We start from the raw sequence: 21,214 nt of genomic DNA on the forward strand, positions 1-21,214 counted from the left end.
TTATCAAAATCACATCATATACTAATGAGTATAAGTTTCGGGTGACCATTCGACGTGGTTATGGGATGACACGACATCTATGGAGTGCTTTTGCAGACTAAGTGAATCTTCCAAATGGCTATTGGTATAGTGTTAGTAATTTTCGATAAACTTTCTCCGAAGATATAACAATACCTAATATTAGTTTGGATGTAACTAAATTTAATTGTTTTAAATTGTATTCGTTCATATTTAGATTTTTAACTTTTGAATATGTAAGGTATATTATCACTTACACTAAATTGTATTAAAATTATAAACATAAACTAATCAGAATTAAAAATATAAAAATTTAAAATATTAATATAAATAATAGACCCTAAAGACCCTAAACTTTAATAAATATATGACATTGATCTTGAATTCCTTATTATAACTTAAAACTCTTTAATCTTTGCTTTTAAATTTTTAATTGATGAAAAACATGTGAAATTAGATTGTATTAAAAAAGGATAAGCTACGTTTAATACTTAGATTATTATTCTATTTTATTTTGGTAGCTAAATTTTAAATTTAAAAATTATATTTAATGTTTAGTTTAAGTTTTAATTTGGTACCCATTATTAAAAAATTAATAGAATCTTTGATTTGATATTTTTTAATGATGATGTGACATTATCTTATAATCACACGTTAACATCATTGTTAAGATAAAAAATAATTATTAAAATAAAACCTAAACTATTCGTCAGGTATGATTTAAAAAAAAGTTTGAGCATCAAATAAAACAAAACTAATAATTTAAATATTAAAAATATAACTTACCCTTAAAAATAGTACTAAACTATAAAGTATAATTACATTATTTATTAGGTTAGATCGAATATTTTTCATCATAAATCAAAACTCGACTGATCTAAGCTTATACACCAAAAAAAAACTCGACTCAATTTAATCTAAACATATTAAAAAATGATTTAACAATATCAGATCGGATCGAAATCCATTAAATTTGGTCCCATCGCTAGAAGTAAATAACCAAACCGAAGAGGGATCCGGACCCGGCATCATATTGCCATCTATGTATTTGACATGTCCTTTAATTTTCGTTTTTATTTTTGATAAAATTCTCCATATTTTGTCAAACCCGTCAGGGTGAACAAAAAGGAAATCAGAGGGTGGCCTGCGGCGTGTAAGTGAGGTAAAGATCCTCGGGAAATGGAGATGGCTCGAATTAGATCTCTGCTCCTTGTATCAATGATGTTACTGGTAATTTTCACAAGGTTTTGCTCCTTTTTTTTCATGATTTTATTATTACTGTTACCTGTGTATTGATTTGGGCGACGGAAATGGATCAGTTGGTAGCTAATCGCACTGTTGAAAGTCGTAAGAGTGGCAAGTCTTCATCGTCTTCGGTTTTCTCTTGTTCAATCTTAAGGAAAAGAGTAGGTTTTGGAGTGAGGCCGTTATACGTGGAGGTACCCATTTCCCCCGTTAAAAACTACTCTCGAAATTTTGTTTTCTAGGTTTATGTTTGTTCATTTTTAAAACTTTGCTCATTTTTCTCAGATTTCGATGATTTAGAAGTAAACAGCCCTTCTAAAACGGGTGTTTATAACTACACCAAGGCTGGTATTAGACAAATTTTGCGTTAATTTGTTTATGAATTTGCTCTAACATTTCAGTATTAAGAATTGCATTTCAGTTCACTCTCTCTCTCTCTCATAATTTTCAGCTAATATTGCGAATTACCTGAACCTTATGAAAGTGGATTCTCTGTACCTTCCAGTTCCTGTTAATTTCATTTTCATGGGATTTGATGGAAAGGGGAACCAAGGTATTTAAACTTTATTGTATTTCATCACCTACTATGCTTTTTTTAAAATTTAATTTTAATAATACTTGAATTCTGATAGGTTATTTCCTTGGTCACTTTTTTGTTTGTTTGTAAATAGAATTCAGTCTAAAAGCTGAAGAGCTTGAGCGATGGTTCACCAAATAGATCACATCTTTGCACATACACGAGTGCCTCAAATTGGAGAAATCATCACCGCATTTGACAGAGTTATCATAGATAAAAAGCAACATCAGCATCTTCCAATAACCAGTCATATAAATTACAAGTAATGCATTGTTTCTGTTTGTGCGCTTTAATATTAATATGTTGATGATCTATATATATGCTGTCGTGATTGTTCCATAGATACTCTTAAATTAAGGTTTTCATATCATTGTAATGGAATTTCTCTGCAGTTTCTCTGTCCATGCCATTCGAATGAATGAACAGGTGACTTCTGTCTTTGAGCGTGCCATCAGTGTTTTAGCCCGCAAAGATGATGTATCAAGGGACAGGTGAAGTCAGTCATGACCTAAATTCTCTTTTATTGTTTTTGTAGATTGAGGTAATAAAATTATAGATTATTGATTTCTTGATGCATATACAAACTTATAGGGCTTATCGATGCTAGTCACTTGTTTTGTTACCCATTTGGACCAACTCTAGTATTGTTATACAATGTGTGGCATATTCATGTTTAGATCCTCTTCTGTTAACATGTTTTTGAAGATGCTTCAATCTTGATTCGAGGAAATATTCAATGACTGAAAATTATGGTAAAAACTTTCTATAATTAAATGTTTACCTCCGTAGTCTCCTTGTGCAGACTTTCTCTATTAGACTGTTGAATGAATCTTCAAGTTCTTATTTGGTTGTTGTTGCTTGTCGCTTTTTTTTGATCTCATGTCTTTAGCTTTATTCAGTAATAATATGATTCATTCTTGACAGGAATGACACTGATTCTCTTTGGCAAGTAGATGCAAACAGATGGATGTTCTTTTCACTAGCCTTGTTGAATACCTCAGCTTGAAGATGCATATAACATCTTCATTTTGAATCCTCATCGTGATTCACGAATAGCTAATATGGCTACCGGTGCGTTTTTTAGTAAGAAGATTTCTTTATTATTATTATTCTTTTTCCTTTATGGTTTTAGGACAAGCAAAGCCAAAGTTGTAAAGGCCATCTGCACGAACTAGTGCTCCAAACTTCTGCCTTTTTAGTTCTAAGCCATTTCTCTTAACATTTCATGGTTCTTACCTTGTAAATGATGCAAATTTCTGTTGTTTTTTCCTTCCGACATAACTAGTGTTGCTCTACCTTGTAGTTTATATATATATATATATATATATATATATTGCAGCAGGCTATATAAAATAGATTGGAAAGTATTTTCTTAATCTAGATTTCTGGACTGAGACATCTGTTTAACATAGAACTATTGATGACCTGGAAAATCAATTTTAGTTGTGAAGGATGGGTCCAATTGCTCAAAAGAAATCCTTTGATTTATTACTAGAATTCACTTGACTCTTATTTTGCCTAAAATTCATGTTGTGGAACTTATGATTTAGAATTTACTATTCTTTAAATTTATTTCCTTATCTACTCTTGCTGCGCAACAGATGCATGTCTTTTGGACTGATTTATTATTCATCGATTATTCATCTTTTTTTTGTTTTCTGTTTCTTTCTTGAAGTCTTTAATTTGAAAAAAAAAATTGGCAGGAGAGGCTTATCCGAGTTAGAAATAAATATACTCAAATAGGTACTTATGCATTTCTTTGTTGCTATACATGTTTAAGTTGCCATTCTCTTTGTTTATATCAGTTCAGCAATGTTTCAAAAATGCATCAGTTTTCAGTTTTTTATTTATTTTTTATAAGAATTGGAGGTCTCATTAAACCACCCTTCATAATTGCCAGTATACCAACCGATAAACCGGCAAACAGCGGAAGGAGGAAAAGATACCTCAAGTTTTATCAAGTAAAAATATAAGACAACCCAGTTTAGTACAACCAAGAACAGCCAGCAATACAACCAAAACAAGTCACAACAATCCTAAGCTCTAAGGATACCTACATCACCCACCCCCTTTTTAGCTAATTCATCCGCCTTCCAATTAGCACCTCTCTGAATAAGGCGAACCAGCACTCTTTAGAAGTAAACAGGACACGATTTCCTTAATAATGATTCAAACAGGATGGACACAAATCAGAATTCTTAATCCACTCAATCGTTCCTGCAGTCACTTTCCAAGATTAATCGGCCCTTAGACCCCCAAACTGACGAGCAGAAAAACAGTAGACCCTCTCTGATTGCCTTTAATTCAGCCAAAGCAGGAAGACCTGGACCACAAGGCAGATAAAAGGACCCTAACTTCTGCTGCATGAATCCTCAATAAACCTCCAATGCCACCATCTTTCCAATTGTTGTTAAATGTTAATTCCTTTTCTGGCTTGGTAATTTGTGGCAGAATACTTGATGCCCTGATACCGTTTTCCCCTGTACATTCATACTTGAAATCCTGCTTTACTTAACTTTTGTTTTCAGGATAAGGGTCTGCAAAATAAAATTCTTCAGTCAGGGAGTGTTCCAGCAAGTGTTCTTGGTATTGACTTGACTGGTTATTTTCTTTTTTTTTTTCTTTGTAGCTGTTGGGATTCTTGCTAATTTTTTCCTACTTATTTTCTAGAATTAATATATTTGATTGCTGAATAATCGCAGCTCTTGATAATATGAAGAAACCCTTGTATGGAAAGCATCCAATGGCAAAGTTTCATGGACGGTTACAGACGAAACTGATACGGTCTGCCCTTTGCCCTAATGAAAGTATTTTGTGGTTAATTTTACTTTGATATGTTTTATCTGAGCATATTGGTTGGAACTTGCTCTACGAGTCCTGCAATGTAACTACTTGTTCTCCCCTGATTCTTTTTATTTGTATTATTGTGGATATCTGGTATGGGGTGCATTTGATTAACAATTTTTGCTACTACAATGACACAATATCCAATCACAACACAGTATCATGTAGGGTTCCACTACATAAAGCATGGGTTCCATTATCTCTCACGGGACCTACACAATTCTGGATTGTGATTTGGTAATTGTATAATAGTTATGTTCAATAGTAACTGTAGGTGATATGCTCTCCTGGTTATGTCCATAACTTGATCTACTTTCCTTAGGAAAGAATACTACTGAAATAATTCAGAACAAAGTTCTACAGGTACTTGGTTTTGTTTTTCACATCTCTTCTGTTTTTGCATTAGACTTTGACAAATCTGCATATTTTGTTTGACTCTTTCCTTTGTTAATATTTATGATACCTCAAGTTATTAAATGGGAAGAATGAAGATACGAAGCTTCTTCTTCAAAGCAACTTAAAGTCGGGGGACTTCAGTGACTACCATGAAGAATGTCTAACAGATACATGGATTGGAAAGGAAAGGTTTCAATTTCAAATATCCTGCTTTCCCCCTGTCTTTCTCTCTTTCATTTACGCTGCAATACACAGAGAAACACAAACAAAGGAGGCTCTTTTTGTTTATATTATAATTATAACTGTTTCAGATGGGCTTTCTTGATTTATCTGCTGGACCTTTTCCTGGGGACCTGCTGTTGGCGGAGAAGGTGTTCGAACTGAATTAAGTTTGCCTAATGTGGGAAAGACCATAGGTGCCGTAGAAGGTGATATTATCATGCTCAGTTATTATCAACTGTGTTTGTAAATTATTTGACATCTGGGTGGTGTTGTTAGTATGGTTATCTTAATATTGGATATTCGCTTGTTAATGTTGATATATTTGATTATTATGGCTACAGAAATTTAGTCAATTTTTTTATTCTTATTATGCTTGATATCTTTGTGATAATTGGCTTAACTAATTGTGATATGTAAATATTTATAAACTTGTGTCAAATGTCACTAGATTTTACAACATTGTTCTTTTCATTTGATATTGCTTTTGCTTTTATTTCGTTGTTCCTGCTACCCCTAGCTGAATTTAGTTTTGTTCTCATTGTGCCATGTAGAAATTTCTGAAGCTGAAGCTGAAGATCGCTTTCAAGATGCAATTCAGGAAAAGTTTTCTGTATTTAGTGATGTATGTTTGCTTATACATGGCAATTGAAGGAATGATACTATGCATTTGAAGCTTCTCTTTCTTGGTTTCTGCAGTTTCCTGCTTTAATTGGCTCTGCATTTATTGTAGAAGGATCATCAGGCAATCGATATTCTTCTAGCAGAGATTGATATCTATGAGCTTTTTGCTTTCAAGCATTGCAAAGGAAGAAAGTCAAGCTCTCTCTATGTGATGGTATGATTCATATTATTTCTATTTTGCATTTCTAATTTTCTTTTTCTAGTTCCACTTCTTGGGAAAGCTGCCAGGGGATTCATGGTGTATTTTGCTTGGACGGGGGACATTATCCTATGCTTTCCTTATATTTGGAGGGTCATACCTCCTCCTACTGTCCAGTTTGAGGTGTTGAATGTGTATCTGGCGGAGATGGTTTGAGGAACATGAAGAGTCAAAACAACAGAGGTTATTAGTGTGGTTGGTTAGTGTTAAGGCAGACCAACTTATTGGGTTTTTACATTGAAGATTTATGTTGACTCATGTTTTTGCAATGGAGTCTTTGCTTTTGAGTCGCATGGTTTTTTGTTACAGAGGAACAATATAGTCTAAAGGGTGGAATCGTTCTTTGAGATTTCAACTGCCTCAATGTTTCTCGCATATTTGTTTTATTACTAGGTTGTCTGTTTTTGTCGGGCTGGAAACATCTAATATAGTTGTTTTATTGATAATCGGTATCCTTTTAGTTTTAATATTGTTTTTGTGTGATATATGAAGTGTTTAGCAATTTTATATTCTGCAAGTTCCTAATGAAAAATATGGGGCAAGTTTCTCGACTTACAAGATTTATGTTTCAGAGCTTGATGAGAGAATGCGGGATTTGAAAGACGAGCTTCAGTCATTTGAAAATGAAGAGTATGATGAAAGCCACCGAAGGAAGGCTATAGAGGCTTTAAAACGGATGGAGAACTGGAATTTGTTTAGTGATACTGTTGAGGTATCTTTATTTCCTTGAAAGATGCTGGCATAACGTTTTCTTCAGTACTTGTAGGGATCATCTTAAGTAACTACATTGCTATTCAACTATATTTTTCTTGAAATCAAACTATTGTAGGAATTCCAAAACTACACTGTTGCTCGGGATGCTTTCCTTGCACATCTTGGTGCGACTCTATGGGGATCTGTGAGACACATTATATCCCCTTCAGTTGCTGATGGTGCTTTCCATTATTATGAGAAGATATCGTATCAATTTTTTTCATTACAAAGGAGGTATGATATACGGGGAAAGTTCCCAAAGGTCATATGATAAAATACTAAATTTTCTTCTTTTTTCTTGGCGACAGAAAGTTAAACATATTAAACGGTTGCCAGTGGACCTAAAGGCTCTCCAGGATGGGCTTTCGTCTTTGTTGATACCTTCACAGAAGGTTATGTTCAGTCAGCATGTGTATGCATTCTGAACTATGCTTTATTTTTACTTTTGTTCTCTCCCCCCCCCCCCCCCTTTTTCTCTTCCTTGACTTAAAAAGTTGGACCTATGGTTGTCTTTTTGTTACATATGCGGTCCATGGTTTCTTTTTGGTATGACATGGAAGATATAAATGGAAATAAATTTAAAATTAAATTAAGATTAATTCTGTATTCTGGAAGTGGACATTAATAAATAAATATTGTTATTTTTAGCCCTAATTGTTCTATAAGGATTTACATTAATTTGATTAAGTAAAATTTAAACTACAAATGTATGGACTATCTGAAATTTCTAGCAAATTGTAACATGGAAAAAGTTTCCTTGATACTCAATAAACACCAATAATGTCAATGCTCACTTGAAGAAACTTAATTATTTTGATAAGAATTGGATGCCTTGTTAAAACCCCCTTCATAATTGTCAGAGAGCCGAGAGGGCATACTAACAAAAAGCGGAAGGGGGAAAAGAGCACCTCAGACTATATTGCATTAATAGGGGAGAAAACATCCCAAGATAACATCCAGGTTGAAATCACAACAAAACAAGACCCAAAACAGAACAAAAGCTTGACACCTAACTACCCTAGCACTCTTAAGTCATACAGAATACAAGAAAAGAACAAAATAAAATGTTAAGCAGTCTAATTCCCTGATTAGCACTCTTGTATTCTGCGTGAGAGTACAGCTTAAGGACTGAGATCCCATATCCTCACCCATGAGAGAGTATACCAAATCCTCCTCCTTAATCATTAGTAGTTTTTTGGCTTGTAAAATTTAGCTCTGCGAATCTGTTTTGTGAATTATAGGCTAGCACTTTCTGAGGATCCTGCTTTGGCAATGGCATTTTCTGTGGCACGACGAGCCGCAGCTGTCCCATTTTTGCTCATCAATGGAACATACAGGAAAAGTACCCGTTCCTATATTGATTCTTCAATTCTCCAGCACCAGTTGCGGAGGCTGAATGATCAGGGATCTCTCAAAGGTCAGATCTGTGTTCATAATGCTTGCTGGGGAAAACAAAATCCATTTCGTTTTGAATCTTTCATTTTGATGACCACCCACTGCAAAACTAAAAGCTTTTGATCTTGATTACACTGATATCTTTCATCTGTGCTTGAATCTGATTTTTGCCTCTTCCTGTCTGACTAATTGTTTCTTCTAGAACAGAAAAAAAAGGATGAAATAGTTTTATTTTTTCATTTTCTTCTGATGCTTGTGCTTCTAGTTGTTCTCAAAACTCTGGTTTCAGTTTCCCTGCTGGCCTGCTCTTATGTTAGTTGGCATATGACAGTTTAAATTTTCCTCTAAATTCACTGAAGGACTGCAATTTACATCCTTGAACAAGATATGTTCATTTTTTTTTTATTATCACCTACCAATCCTTGAAGTTTGTTCCTTTACTTCACAAGCGTGAATGAGAACTCTATTACTCCCTTTATTCTTAACTGTTCATTCCATTTTCAACATTTTACTGCTGTCAATATTCCTTTTTCGAACCTTTAAAATTTTAGTTCTCTAATTCCAAGTTAAATTCCACTATTTGTTTTTATGTTTTTGGAGTTTAAACCCATTGACATCGATGCTATTGAAATTTGCCTTTCGTTCCCAAATTTGTGTGGCTATTGCGTTACGTGTGGACTTTAGTAAATGGAATTGATATGTGAAATCATGATATCGTGTATCAATTTTGTCACTTGCAGGACCCTAGCTAAACTATGGTTGATTTCATTTATCTTCTGGATTTAACATTGCACTTCATTCTTAATTCAGGATCACATGCTCATAGCCGTCTACTCTTGAAGTTCCAATCTTTTGGTTCATTCATACTGAACCGTTAGTGTGACAAACATTATCAGGCCAAGGCACTTTCAAATATGGTTATTGTTGTCCAATCAGAGTCGTCATCCTGGGAAAGCCATCTTCAGTGTAATGGAAAATCCCTTTTGTGGGATTTGAGGTTTGTGTTTCTTGCATTCCTTTTTTTTCATCAAATAAAAGAAGTGAGAGTTTTCAGAATTATTTCTCTATGGTTATTGTTGCCCAATCAGAATGTATTCCTAGTTGTTGACTTATTTGTCTACTATTGATTTGTTTTTTTTTTCTGGATTCAGGAGGCCCATCAAACCTGCTTTGGCTGCCGTTCTGAACATCTGGCTGGTTTGCTTCCTCTTCAGTTTGTCTACAGCCATGCACATGGCTGCAATTGAGGTTTGATAGTTTAGATGTTTTTGAGATCTTCCTTATGATTAAGTAATACTGATGCTCGCAGTCACCTTAACACCCCCAGGCTTTCTTTTTCAATAACACTCTAAACCAAGTGAATGAATAATGGTCTGAATGTTCTTTTTCCCATTAGTGTGGGTCTGGTGTGGTTTAATCACATAGGTGACCTTTAAAATTTCTATTTTTTGTAGTTTTCATTTATTTTGATCCTTCTCTCTCTAACATACATATTTATGGTACTATTCTGTTTGTCTGCTTTTACTGCAAGTTTCTGTTTTATCCCTCTAAAACATGTATTGGAGACAATTGATCAGACATTGGATGTGTGAACATGGGTTTTAACTATGATGAAGTGTGGTACTAATAACTTCAGAATATAAACTGTATGTATATGATTTCAGTTTACAACCTGATGTAGGCTACTTGAATTTCATCAGTATCTGATTAGTATTTTTATATGAAAACAAAGTGTTATTTTCTCCTATCATTTAATTGTAACATGTGAGCTACAGTTAAATTAAAAATGAAATTCCTTTAAGAGTAAGTACGCACAATAGTGCTCCACCATTTGGGTAGGGGTATCCTTCATTGTTGCTCTCCTCACATGATAATTCATTGAGGACCTAGCAAATCCACCAGAAACGGAAGCAAACAAAGAATTATGTTCTAGATATGTGGATTACACTTGATAAATTGAGATGCCATCCCAGACACTTCAATTGTTCAATGCATATTATGTCATGTGGACTCGACATGTGAGTTCCATGTATGTATAAGGCATACATTTGGTGTGAAGAGGCACATCATTTGGGAAGTTGGGTGTCCTAAATAATTTATGCTAACTTAGTGGCTTATGTTTTACAGGATTGGATATGGTCCGTGGGATGCAGCCCCTTCTCCATTACTTCTCAAGGTTGGCATATATCAAAATTTCAATCAGATACAATTGCTCGGAGCTACATCATCACAACTCTGGACGAGTCAATAAAATTGGTCAATTCAGCTGTGCACCTTCTACTCTGGGAGCGTACAAGTATCCTTCTCTTGTGGTCAATCAATAATTGAAAACTACATCATGCTTGTACCTATATATTACTCGTAACATACTCAGATAATTATGCACAGGATGGCTTTTTCATGATTCCGTAGCAATATTATAGACTTGCTCTAACTTGAGTTAGTTGTGTGCTAAAAAGGAATATGTATTGTTAATATTTTGTTTTGAGTATTCAAAATAAGGCTTGGATTTAAGGTATAACAATTACTGTGGGTTCTAAGTCAACAAATTCTGATGCTCTAAAATCCTGCTGTGGTTTATTGTGTTCATCTTTTGAATCAAGGTTTGGTTTTAGGCTGTATTTAGTCCTGACTTGCTAAAAATGGAGTTGCTACAAAGTGAGACTTAACCTATAGCAGCTGAGAAAACCTTTAAACTCTTCCAATCTCAGGAACGTGAACTAGTCAACAAGTATAATTATGTCGTCAGCTTATGGAGAAGAGTAAGTGCATTTGCTTATTGTCATCTTGATAAGATTATTTTAATTCAATTAACACCACATTATACTTTATAATGGTGGTGATTGTTTACATGCTAACATGCATTTTCTCCGTTTCAGATATCAACTATTACTGTGAATTGAGATATGCAGATGCCATGAGACTGCTACATACCTTAGAGGACGCATCCCAAGGGTTTGTTTTCGCTAAAAAGTTTCATTGTCATGCCTATATTATTTGGTTAATTTCAATAGCCATGCAGATAAATTGAGATTTGTTTTGCATTTAGCAATATTATAAGAAAAGGAAGGGTTCTTATGATGATTGAGCTGATGAGATTTTGGGAAGTTGCAACAGATGCAATTTCCCCCCTTTCTTTGAGAATGTGTATGCAAATACATTTATCTATAAGTAGTGTAGTGAAATGCTTAAGAAAAGCTTTTAGTTTTTGTAAAAGACAAACTCAGAACATATCGGGAAACAAATTTTAAAATGAATATGAATCTTTTAACATGTAAATAATGGGAAGTAAATGAGGTGAATTTCATAATTCTCTTCAAGTGCAACTATTTTGTGCTGTTGTTTCATCCCAACTTTAGGTTCCATTCTTTTTGGCCACCTTTAGCATTTGGTTGATGAAGATGTGGACTGACATTGTTGTATCAGTTAACTGAATTGTTAGTTGGTAGCAACTTATGTTATGTGGAGTAATATTTCTCAGTGCTGGTCAATGCCCAAATATGCGGTAATATATCTCCTAAATTGAAGTTTCGATGTTATTTCCGGTTGCGTTGAGAAAGATGGGTTAGTGACATTTAAGATATATTTGATATTCATCAGGGGATAGTTCAAGTGTGTGGTAATATCTCCTGATTTCTTGAAAGCAAACTGTTTTCCTGAGTTTAGTGGTTATGAGGTTTCTGTTGTGTTTAAAAAATTCAATAGGCCCCGTGGGATCTAAATTTTCATGAAATCTCATTGATTTTTGGTTCAATTAATCCATTTTCAACGGGGTTTAATTTGGATATCGAGTTTACACTGGTTGATATTCTGGCTCTTTGATTATCTAGATGCTATGGCAGTTTTAAACTATGTTGCTTGGGGTCTCATTTGTTCAGTAGTATTGATTTTCCATACTCGTCTGATACATGGATATGGGGATACGATTGTAAGGACCATCCAAATATATGAAAAAACTTAGAAAAATCCAATCATACCCATGTCTAATACATATCCATATCCAACACTCATATCCGAGTTTTGATTTTGTAATGCAGGTTTGTTGATCAAGTGAATGCAACTATATCCCTTCTTCATCCGATTCATTGCACAAAAGACAGGAAAGTGAATGTAGAGTTCGATGTGACAACAATCCCGCATTCTTGATTGTTTTTGGTATTCTCTATCTTGTGCTAAAGCCAAGACGACCGAAACCCAAGATCAACTGAGTTGATGTCATGGTTGCAAAAGTAGTCGTGATCAGCTCCAGCTGCATTGTAGACTGTCGCACGAGTGACTAAAATTTTCCCCCGCGATAATCGCACAGGTTAGCATTCACCATAACAGAACTGTTCTACAAAATGATACTTCCATAAGGAATGGAAAAGAAAAATGAGAAAGTGACAAATGGTGAAAATGGAAAATTATAATTGGTAGTTGTAAGGTTTTGTTGTACTGTTCTTAGAGTATTGGTCTGAAATTGTCATCTTATAGATAGACAGAGATTAAAACCAAATTGTAGTGATTTCATTTGGTGATGGATGTTTCAAATCAAAATTGTTGGGGGTATTTAGTGCAACTCTTTTGACTATTCAAGGCAAGCTCTGATATGAAATACAATGTTGATAAGGTCAATAGTGGCTGCTGTACATGCATGCATATAATGGTTGTTGGTTAATATTTTATGCTATATAACTAGATATATATTTTTTATTTAGTGGACAAAATTAATATTATACAAATATATTTTTTAAGAAATTCTTAAAATGACTAACCAAATCGAATCGAATCGATGGAATTCATGTTTGTTTGTACAACGGAAAAATAATGGTTGAAAGCGAGACAGAGGAAGGTTGGATTAGGTCGAAGTTTTTCTTTTAGAAAAAAAAGGAAAAAGATAATGACATGCTTTGTATGTTTGATTATGTGACAGTCAAGTTTAAGTTGTAAAATAATGACATGCTTTGTATGTTTGATTAATGTGACAGTCAAGTTTAAGTTGTAAAACTATCCACATTTACTTTTAAATTTATAATCTTATCACACAATTTTATTTATTTTTATTTCGGTCATTATATTTAACCTTTTCAAATTCGATTATTTGATTTTGATATTATTTTATTTGTTTTTATCATAAACAATTAATCATGTTATGAAATGACATCTATCTTTAAGAATTAAAAAAAGGGTCCAAAACCCCCTTTAATTTTTTTAAAATATCTCTAAAAATTTTCTCTCATTGTAAATGACAAGAATGAAACTCTAAAAATTTCAAAGTTATTAAGAAGATGGTGCAGCGAAGAAAACAAGGTGGATAACACTTACCTCTTTGTCAAGAAAAAATAGATATTGTGATTACTGTTTGAGTGAAAAAAACGCATTAATATCAAAATTGAGTGGTAAAAGTATTTTTTTAGAAAAAGTTATGACCAAACAACAACATGGTCAAGTTAAGTGATGAAAAGTGTAGTATTCCCATTCTAATATTCTTCTTCAAAACAAATAATAACATTGAACGAAGCTTCCAGAAATCAAATTTGATTTGAATAATTATAGTAATAATAAATCTTCTCCATTCACCGATTCTCCCTCAGAATAACCAATAATCATCGATAAGATCTTCAGTAAAATTCCAACGATAAGTTGATTGGATCCATAAAATTAGCTTAAATTGAGATGGAGAATGGAGGAGCGGAGAAGGTCCATGGCGACGGCAATGGCAATGGGCAGACAGCCGCAGCAGCGTCGTATACTTATTGGGTCCGAGAAGCGACAGCGGACGCCGCTCCCCTCCCTCTTCCGAAGAAACTCATCGCTCAAGACTTAGTTTCGAACCAATCTCAGCTCGCAACGCTTGGTTCTGTTTGGAATCGGGTATTTATTCCTCCTTTCTTTAATTCGCTTTATTCATTTTATTTGTGTTTCTATGTTTACAAATGATCTGATCTAGCCGACTTAGTTTTAGTCCGGTTGTCATTGCTGCTGTTGTAATGTCATGGAGAATGTAGGTTCGAGCGCCTAATAGCCTCCGATTTAGGGATTTGGTGACATATTATGTAGCTTAGACATTGCAATCTATCGTTTTAGTAATGAGTATTCTCAGGGAATGCAATATTTATCTTAGGGTGTGAATGTAGTAGAAATGAAAGGGTGTGAAATTATAAAATTTCAAGGGTGTAGTTATCAAAAGAAAATAGAAGTGTTTAAGTTGCATGAGAACTTGAGATTTTCAGGGATGCGACCGACCCATATCCCACTCGGTCCATCCCTAGATATTCTGATAATTTGGTGTATTTCAACAACCTTGTTTATTGTTTGCTTCTTGTTACTTGCAGGCTGGAACGTGGGAGGAGAAAAACCTTAATAGCTGGGCTACCCAAAGATTAAAGGTCTTTATACAAATCTCTTCTTTCTTTTATATATATGTATGTGCAGTGTGCTTGTATATTTAAAGCTTTAAATGAACTGAAAACCCAATATATTTCCAGGAATTGTTTAGATCTGTGGCACATTGGACTTCTCGCGGCAAGGCCGAGATTTCTGATGTAACCAAGTGTGATGGCGATGTCAGTGTTTCCAACTTTCATTTGTTTTTTTTATGTCTCACTGTTATTTCACACCATTGATGTAGTTTAACTAAACTGCACCGATGGCTGTACTTGTAGAGATTAATCTTATTTCCTGGTGAATTCCCGATTGTGCAGGCATTTTTGGTTACTGTACGAAACAAGAAGCGTGTAGGTTATACGTATGAGTTGACATTAAAAGTCAAGGTAAGTTGGGTCTAAATTTGGTTATGTGCTCGGACTTTTCATTTTTCATTAGTTCCCGTATTTGATAGTTGGATATGGAGGATATGACCTCCAAGGATTCTTCAAATATATGAAAAACTTGACAAATCTAATCATACCCATGCTTGATACTTGCTCCTGAGTCTGAGTAACATAGAATTGTGGTGTTATCCTTACTTCTGAAGCTTATTTTATCATTTTGCTGATCAAATTTTGGACTTCAATTGATATCAGGCGAGTGGCATATACAGGAGGAGAAGAAAACTGTTAAGGGACATATTGATATCCCAGAATTCTCATATGGTGAGCTTGATGACTTGCAGGTATGATTGAGTTGTGTTAATAATATCTATTTGGTGTAAAACAGAGAGTAGGATAAACTTGTTGAATGCATCAGAAGCTATACAATATGAATCATTAAGACATTAACATGATAAAATTCATAGAATATATCTCGATTGTGGCATAAAATAACTGGAACACCATAATGATACATGATTTGTAGATCTAGGTTTCGGGTAGAACACTCCAAACCCTAAAACCAACCTTGGGGGAGGGTAATTATTTCCATAACCGCACAAGAGGTGTTTGTAACATATCGACTTTTAGAACCATAATGAGAGTTGGCAGAGCCGACTAAAATGTTCTTTATGTATTCATTTTGCATAACCATAGATGGAAGTGAAGCTCAGTGAAGAGAAAGAATTCGTGCTGCAAGACAAGCAGCAGATTGTCCAGGACTTGAAGAAGCTGTTTTTGCAGCCTGTCCGGGAGAAATTGCTTCAATTTGAGCAGGAACTCAAAGATCGGTAGCGGTTCGTCTTTCGCTTGATTAAAACTTTGGTTTTTGATGCAATTTGTTATTAGACTGTAACTGTATCATGTCATCTGCTGTTAAACACTGCTTAAAATGGAATTCTATGTAGCGGGAAATTGTTAAGGAGTCAAAAGGCTCCGTTGGTATATGGCTTAAATGTGCCTAATATTGAGATAGTATTGTTTTGCCTGATATTGTACCCAATTTAAATTGAATCTTCTACGTTTCTGCGTTGTGTTTTCTTTGCATGGTCGTTTGTAATTAGTGTTAAATAATTAGTTTTATACATAAGATTTTTCAAGTATTTGAATATAGCATTCTAAACATTGAGTCGCTCTGTCGTCTGATCGGCAAGCAAGTACGTTGCAGATGTTCGCACAGTTCTTTTTCTTCTTTTCTGAAATTTTTGGTCCATTAATCACATTTCTTTCATTTGGGTCATGAATGATTTTAAAATCGATGGAAGATGTTAAAATCACAGAATTCGTCACTAAGGTGTGACGCGTACTTGGAAAATCTGTCACGTCAACAAAGGTATGACGCGTACTTTGAAAATATTCATCAGTATTAAAAGGATGTAATTTTTTAAAATAAAATTATTTTGTACATCTGTTATAACAAATTGGCTTTTTTATAAAAAATATTTTTTATAAACATTGTTATTTCTTGTTTCGTTGTTATGTCAGCTTTTGCAATTAATTCAAATTAGCTGTCGTATGATTTGTATATATTTTAGGGCGTCAAAATTTGAAACCGAGTAAATAGATTGGTAAACGGAAACAAAGAGTAGGTAGAAAAGAGCACAGAGAAATCTAAAATAATCCCAACCTAATTCAATTTTAAAACCTCAACATTATTTTGCTTTATTTAAATTATAAAATCCAACTAACCTATGTATAAAATCCAGCGGTACGCAAGATTAGTTTACATGGAAAAAAATCATATTTGACATATTAATTGAACCACTTAAAAAATTTATTTGACATATTAATTGTTAATTCAAATTAAATATCATATAGTTTTAATATGCGGATGATTTTTCTATCTATTTTTTATTTAATTTTTGGTTTTATTAAAGGAATTAACATTTATTCTATTAGACCAATATAATTAGATATTATAAAATTTATTATGAAAGGGATCGTTCTGATATAATTGTTTTTATTATGACGGATCTTATTATAATTGATTTTATTATAATCGTTATGATATAATCGTTCCGATATAATCGTTCCTATAATTGTTTTCACATTGAATTAACTTGAATAAATTAGGTGAAGCAAGGAGACTTAGTTGACTTGAAACGAGTTAAAAAAATATAGGAAATTTAGATATATGCATGCTCTCACCAGTCGCACTAACGTTCCTTAACTTCGTTGTTTGTTTCTCGAGAAAAAATGGGAAGCCTTAGCCTACTATTGGTGTTGTTGCAACTTTCATGGAGTTTCTCTTCCTCTGTTTCCCTCCGCCCTCTCCTTTATGTCTTCCGGACCAAAGAGATGCTTTGCTCCAATTTAAAAACACCATTACTATAACTGGCTTTTTGTGCATGGATGATTACTCTGGTTCCTACCCAAAGACAGAGTCGTGGAACAAAAGCATTGATTGCTGTTCATGGTAGGGAGTCGAATGTAATAATCGGACCAGTCACGTAATCGGCATTGGTCTTAGCAACAGTTGCCTTAACGGTTCTCTCATTGCAAACAGCAGCCTCTTTCTCCTTCACAGTCTTCAGTGGCTTGACCTCAGCTACAACTTCCTCTTCGGCTCTCCTCTTGACAACAACAGCAGCCTGTTTCGCTTGCATAGACTCCGACGACTCGACTTAGCGTACAACTATTTCGACGGCACTATTTCACCCGAGTTGTTCACTTGTTTGTTCAGTTGGTGAGTTTAACCCATCTTGATCTCTCTCATAATGGCGTCTCTGATCCAGTTTCCAATTTGGTACTTGATGCACAAGGTTTTGAGATGCTTGCAAGAAACTTGATCAGATTAAGAAATCTTCTGCTCGACTCCGTTGACATGTCCGGTGTTGCGGTTTCTTCGTTTCTAAACTTGTCTTCTTCGTTACGACGTTTGAGTCTCGGAGAATGCCAGTTGCACGGGGAGTTTCCGACTGAAATTTTCCAGTTCCCGAACCTCAAACATATAGGTTTAGGTGACAATGAAGATCTTAGAGGTTATCTCCCCAAGACAAACTGGAGTAGTGGCTTTGAGTTGTTGGATCTTTCCCATTGTGGTTTTAGAGGGTCAGTTCCAGCATCATTTGGGAACCTCACTCAACTCATGTCCATCGATTTATCTCGAAATCAGCTTCGGGGACGGATTCCGGATATTTTTCGAAACCATGGCAAATTAACTTATTTGGGACTTTCTTCCTGCAACTTGAGTGGTCCAGTCCCGGATTCTGTTTTTGGTACCCATCGCCTTAAGGAACTTCGATTGTCATCAAATAACTTGAGTGGTGTCATCAGGTCCGGTATGCTTTCGAAGCTCTCGAGTCTTGAAGTTCTTGATCTTTCTAATAATAGTTTACTATCATCGAGTACAAGCGGCATTGATGCGAACCATTCCTTCTCTCGGCTTGCAACCGTTTTGTTCTCTTCTAGTAGCGTAAGGCATTTCCCGAGTTTCTTTCAAACATCAAAGTTGGAGTATTTAGATCTTTCCAACAACATGATTTCCGGTGGAATTTCCAAATGGGAGGCTCAAGGGTGGGAAGAACTGTCTGTGTTGAACCTTTCTTATAACTATCTGACCACTTTGGAGCAATTTCCGGGACAGAAATTGGCAATACTCGACCTTCGTTCCAACATGCTTCAAGGCCCAATTCTCTCGACTTGCTTGAATCATCGAACTCCAAATCCACAGTTGTTCGACGAGTTCTTAATCTCAGGGAACAATTTGACAGGAAATATCCCTTCTTCCATCTGCAATTGGAGTGAACTCACGGTTCTCGACTTGTCCTGGAACAACTTGAGTGGGACTATACCCGAATGTCTCGGGAATTTCAGCAACTCACTTGCGTTCGTCGATTTGCAGATGAACAACTTCAACGGAAAGATCCCAGATTCTTTCGTGAATATTCCTTGACTCATCTTTTCCTTAATAACAATCATTGGAAGGATTTGTACCACCTTCTTTGGCTAATTCCAAGTCATTGCAGCTTTTGACTTAGGAACTTAAAACAAGTTGTTGATTTTTCCCCATTGGTTAGCTTCACTCCCCAGTCTGCAAGTTCTTATATTGAGATCTAATAGATTCATGGTTCGCTGACTCATTCCATAGCTTCATTCGGCTTCTCTGCATTGCGAATGATTGATCTCTCCGGAAATGAGATCACCGGCACCTTGCCCTTGAAACTCTTCCGGAATTTGAGAGCAATGACAGAGAAACCTGTGGAGAAGCGTCAACGACCATTAGTTTACCGTCTCGGCGATAATTTCGTCGGCATTAGGGATTACCACATTTCTTTGAATGTAACAACGAAGAGATTGGAGATGGAATTGACGAAGACTCTAGACGTTTTCGTATCCATGGACTTGTCGAAAAACCGATTCGGTGGACGAATTCACGAGGAAGTAGGACAACTTATTTCCCTTCAAATGCTCAACTTCTCTCGCAATAACTTCGCCGGTCCGATCCCGGCATCGTTCGGAAATTTGGTGGCACTTGAATCATTAGATCTTTCATCAAACAAGATCAACGGCAATATTCCTTCTCAAATGACGAATTTGACGTTTCTTGCGGTGTTGAATCTTTCAAGCAACAATCTTTTCGGATCGATTCCCCAAGGGAATCAATTTGGCACCTTCGATAACGATTCCTACAGCGATAACTTGGGATTGAGCGGCTTACCATTGTCCAAGCAATGCGGCATGGCGGGGTGGCTGAACCTCCGACACCATTGGTGGCGGAATATGAAGGTTCTGAACCACTGTCTTTTTGGAAAGTTGTAATGATGGGGTAGGAAGTGGAGTGGTGCTAGGACTGAGCACAGGTTACATTGTTTCGTAACCGGAAGACCATGGTGGCTTGTTCGAATGGTCGAGAGAGGTTTACAATACAAATTCACCAACTGGATCCGAAGAAGGAGAACCAGAAGAAACTAGCTCTCAATTCAAAGTGAAGATTCATCTTGTTCAGTCTCTTTAGAAGCAATTTTAATAAACCAGGGAGGTGTCTTCATGTTCATCATTATTTTAAATATGTATACGTGGATCGTTCTTATAATAAATAAATGTTAAATTCGATTCGGATTATCAAGCGATAAATTAGAGAGTTTGATTGGACAAACGATATTACATTCGGATAGGAGTTAAATACTAGTTTTCATTCTGCTGAAAATCTTTGCCGTGATTGGAATTGAAACCAATAGATATTTAAAATATATGTTAAATATATGTTGATTTTTTTATAGGAATATTAAGCCTCATTAAAAAACCCCTTCATGATTAATGGAATCTGAAAAAATTCCTTAATCAGCGGAAGGAGAAAAGAGTGCCTTGGATTTTATTAATAATAAACTTAATACAATAGATTACAAAAACCTATAACTCCTTGAAGGAGATCGACAACCTAAATAGTTACAACCTTAAAAACAACATAAATATCAACCAATTCCAGCCTTAGCTAGAGCGTCTGCCTCTAGATTAGCTGCCCTATAACCCATCTAATAACCTTCACACAGTCTAAGTTTTTCATAATATCTTTAACAATGTAAGCATAAACAACATGACATGAAACGAAATCCCTAACTCAGTCAACTGCCACCTGCAGTCACTCTCAATGATCAATCGATCCTTGAATCTGTTCGTATAGTGTGAAAGAAAGATAAACCTTAAGGATATATTTCAATTCCATCAAGTAAGGAGGACCAGTCCTGGATTCCTGTAAGTGTCTATGATTGTCCCGTTATCATCTCTCAAAACACCACCTATCCCACTTCTCTTCCAATCTGTAGTAGTAGCAGCATCGACATTTAATTTGATGAAGCCCTTTGGGGGAGGGGACCAATTAATCACAGTTGCAATCGGTTTGGAGTTAGGAGAACAAGAATCCCCTAAGGAAGGATCTGAAATAAGCAAATCCTTAGAGATCAAAACCTGTTTGTACTTAGCTAAGTACCATGAAGCTAGCCTGAACCTAGCTAAAAAGAAGAGTTCTGCTTGATCTACCATCCCTCCTTCAAATACAATATAATTTCTGAATTTTCAAATTGTCCATATGACAACCCCTGGAATAAATGACTATATGGTCGAATTAATCGTCAAATCAGCCCATGCTAGGAGAAA

At 35.2% G+C, this 21,214-nt stretch overlaps 3 protein-coding genes and 1 pseudogene across 3 annotated transcripts; all 4 read left to right on the forward strand.

The window, feature by feature from the left end:
- Positions 1–1,197: 1,197 nt before the first annotated feature.
- Positions 1,198–9,577, forward strand: LOC120189346 (annotated as a pseudogene).
- A 4,295-nt stretch (positions 9,578–13,872) lies between these two features.
- Positions 13,873–16,109, forward strand: LOC120189277. Its single transcript, XM_039192588.1, has 6 exons — positions 13,873–14,183; positions 14,645–14,698; positions 14,798–14,875; positions 15,014–15,082; positions 15,334–15,423; positions 15,776–16,109. The coding sequence occupies exons 1-6, from the start codon at positions 13,986–13,988 to the stop codon at positions 15,911–15,913; spliced, it is 627 nt and encodes a 208-aa protein (XP_039048519.1). The 5' UTR covers positions 13,873–13,985; the 3' UTR covers positions 15,914–16,109.
- A 1,779-nt stretch (positions 16,110–17,888) lies between these two features.
- LOC120189347 (receptor-like protein 7) lies at positions 17,889–19,013 on the forward strand. The gene has a single exon (XM_039192652.1). It carries the CDS (start codon positions 17,889–17,891, stop codon positions 19,011–19,013), a length of 1,125 nt encoding a protein of 374 aa, XP_039048583.1.
- A 221-nt stretch (positions 19,014–19,234) lies between these two features.
- LOC120189348 (receptor-like protein Cf-9 homolog) lies at positions 19,235–19,879 on the forward strand. The gene has a single exon (XM_039192653.1). It carries the CDS (start codon positions 19,235–19,237, stop codon positions 19,877–19,879), a length of 645 nt encoding a protein of 214 aa, XP_039048584.1.
- Positions 19,880–21,214: the final 1,335 nt, after the last annotated feature.

The sequence above is a fragment of the Hibiscus syriacus genome, unplaced genomic scaffold, assembly GCF_006381635.1.
Source record: "Hibiscus syriacus cultivar Baekdansim isolate YM2019G1 unplaced genomic scaffold, ASM638163v2 tig00116954_pilon, whole genome shotgun sequence".
Lineage (NCBI taxonomy): Eukaryota > Viridiplantae > Streptophyta > Magnoliopsida > Malvales > Malvaceae > Hibiscus > Hibiscus syriacus.

Excerpts from the sequence above, each read along its gene's own strand:
- LOC120189277 (XM_039192588.1), top strand. The coding sequence starts at position 13,986 with ATGGAGAATGGAGGAGCGGAGAAGGTCCATGGCGACGGCAATGGCAAT. Across the intron at positions 14,699-14,797 it reads GGGCTACCCAAAGATTAAAG|GAATTGTTTAGATCTGTGGC; the intron begins GTCTTTATACAA and ends ATATATTTCCAG. Across the intron at positions 15,424-15,775 it reads GTGAGCTTGATGACTTGCAG|ATGGAAGTGAAGCTCAGTGA; the intron begins GTATGATTGAGT and ends GCATAACCATAG.
- LOC120189348 (XM_039192653.1), top strand. The coding sequence starts at position 19,235 with ATGATTGATCTCTCCGGAAATGAGATCACCGGCACCTTGCCCTTGAAA.
- LOC120189347 (XM_039192652.1), top strand. The coding sequence starts at position 17,889 with ATGCTTGCAAGAAACTTGATCAGATTAAGAAATCTTCTGCTCGACTCC.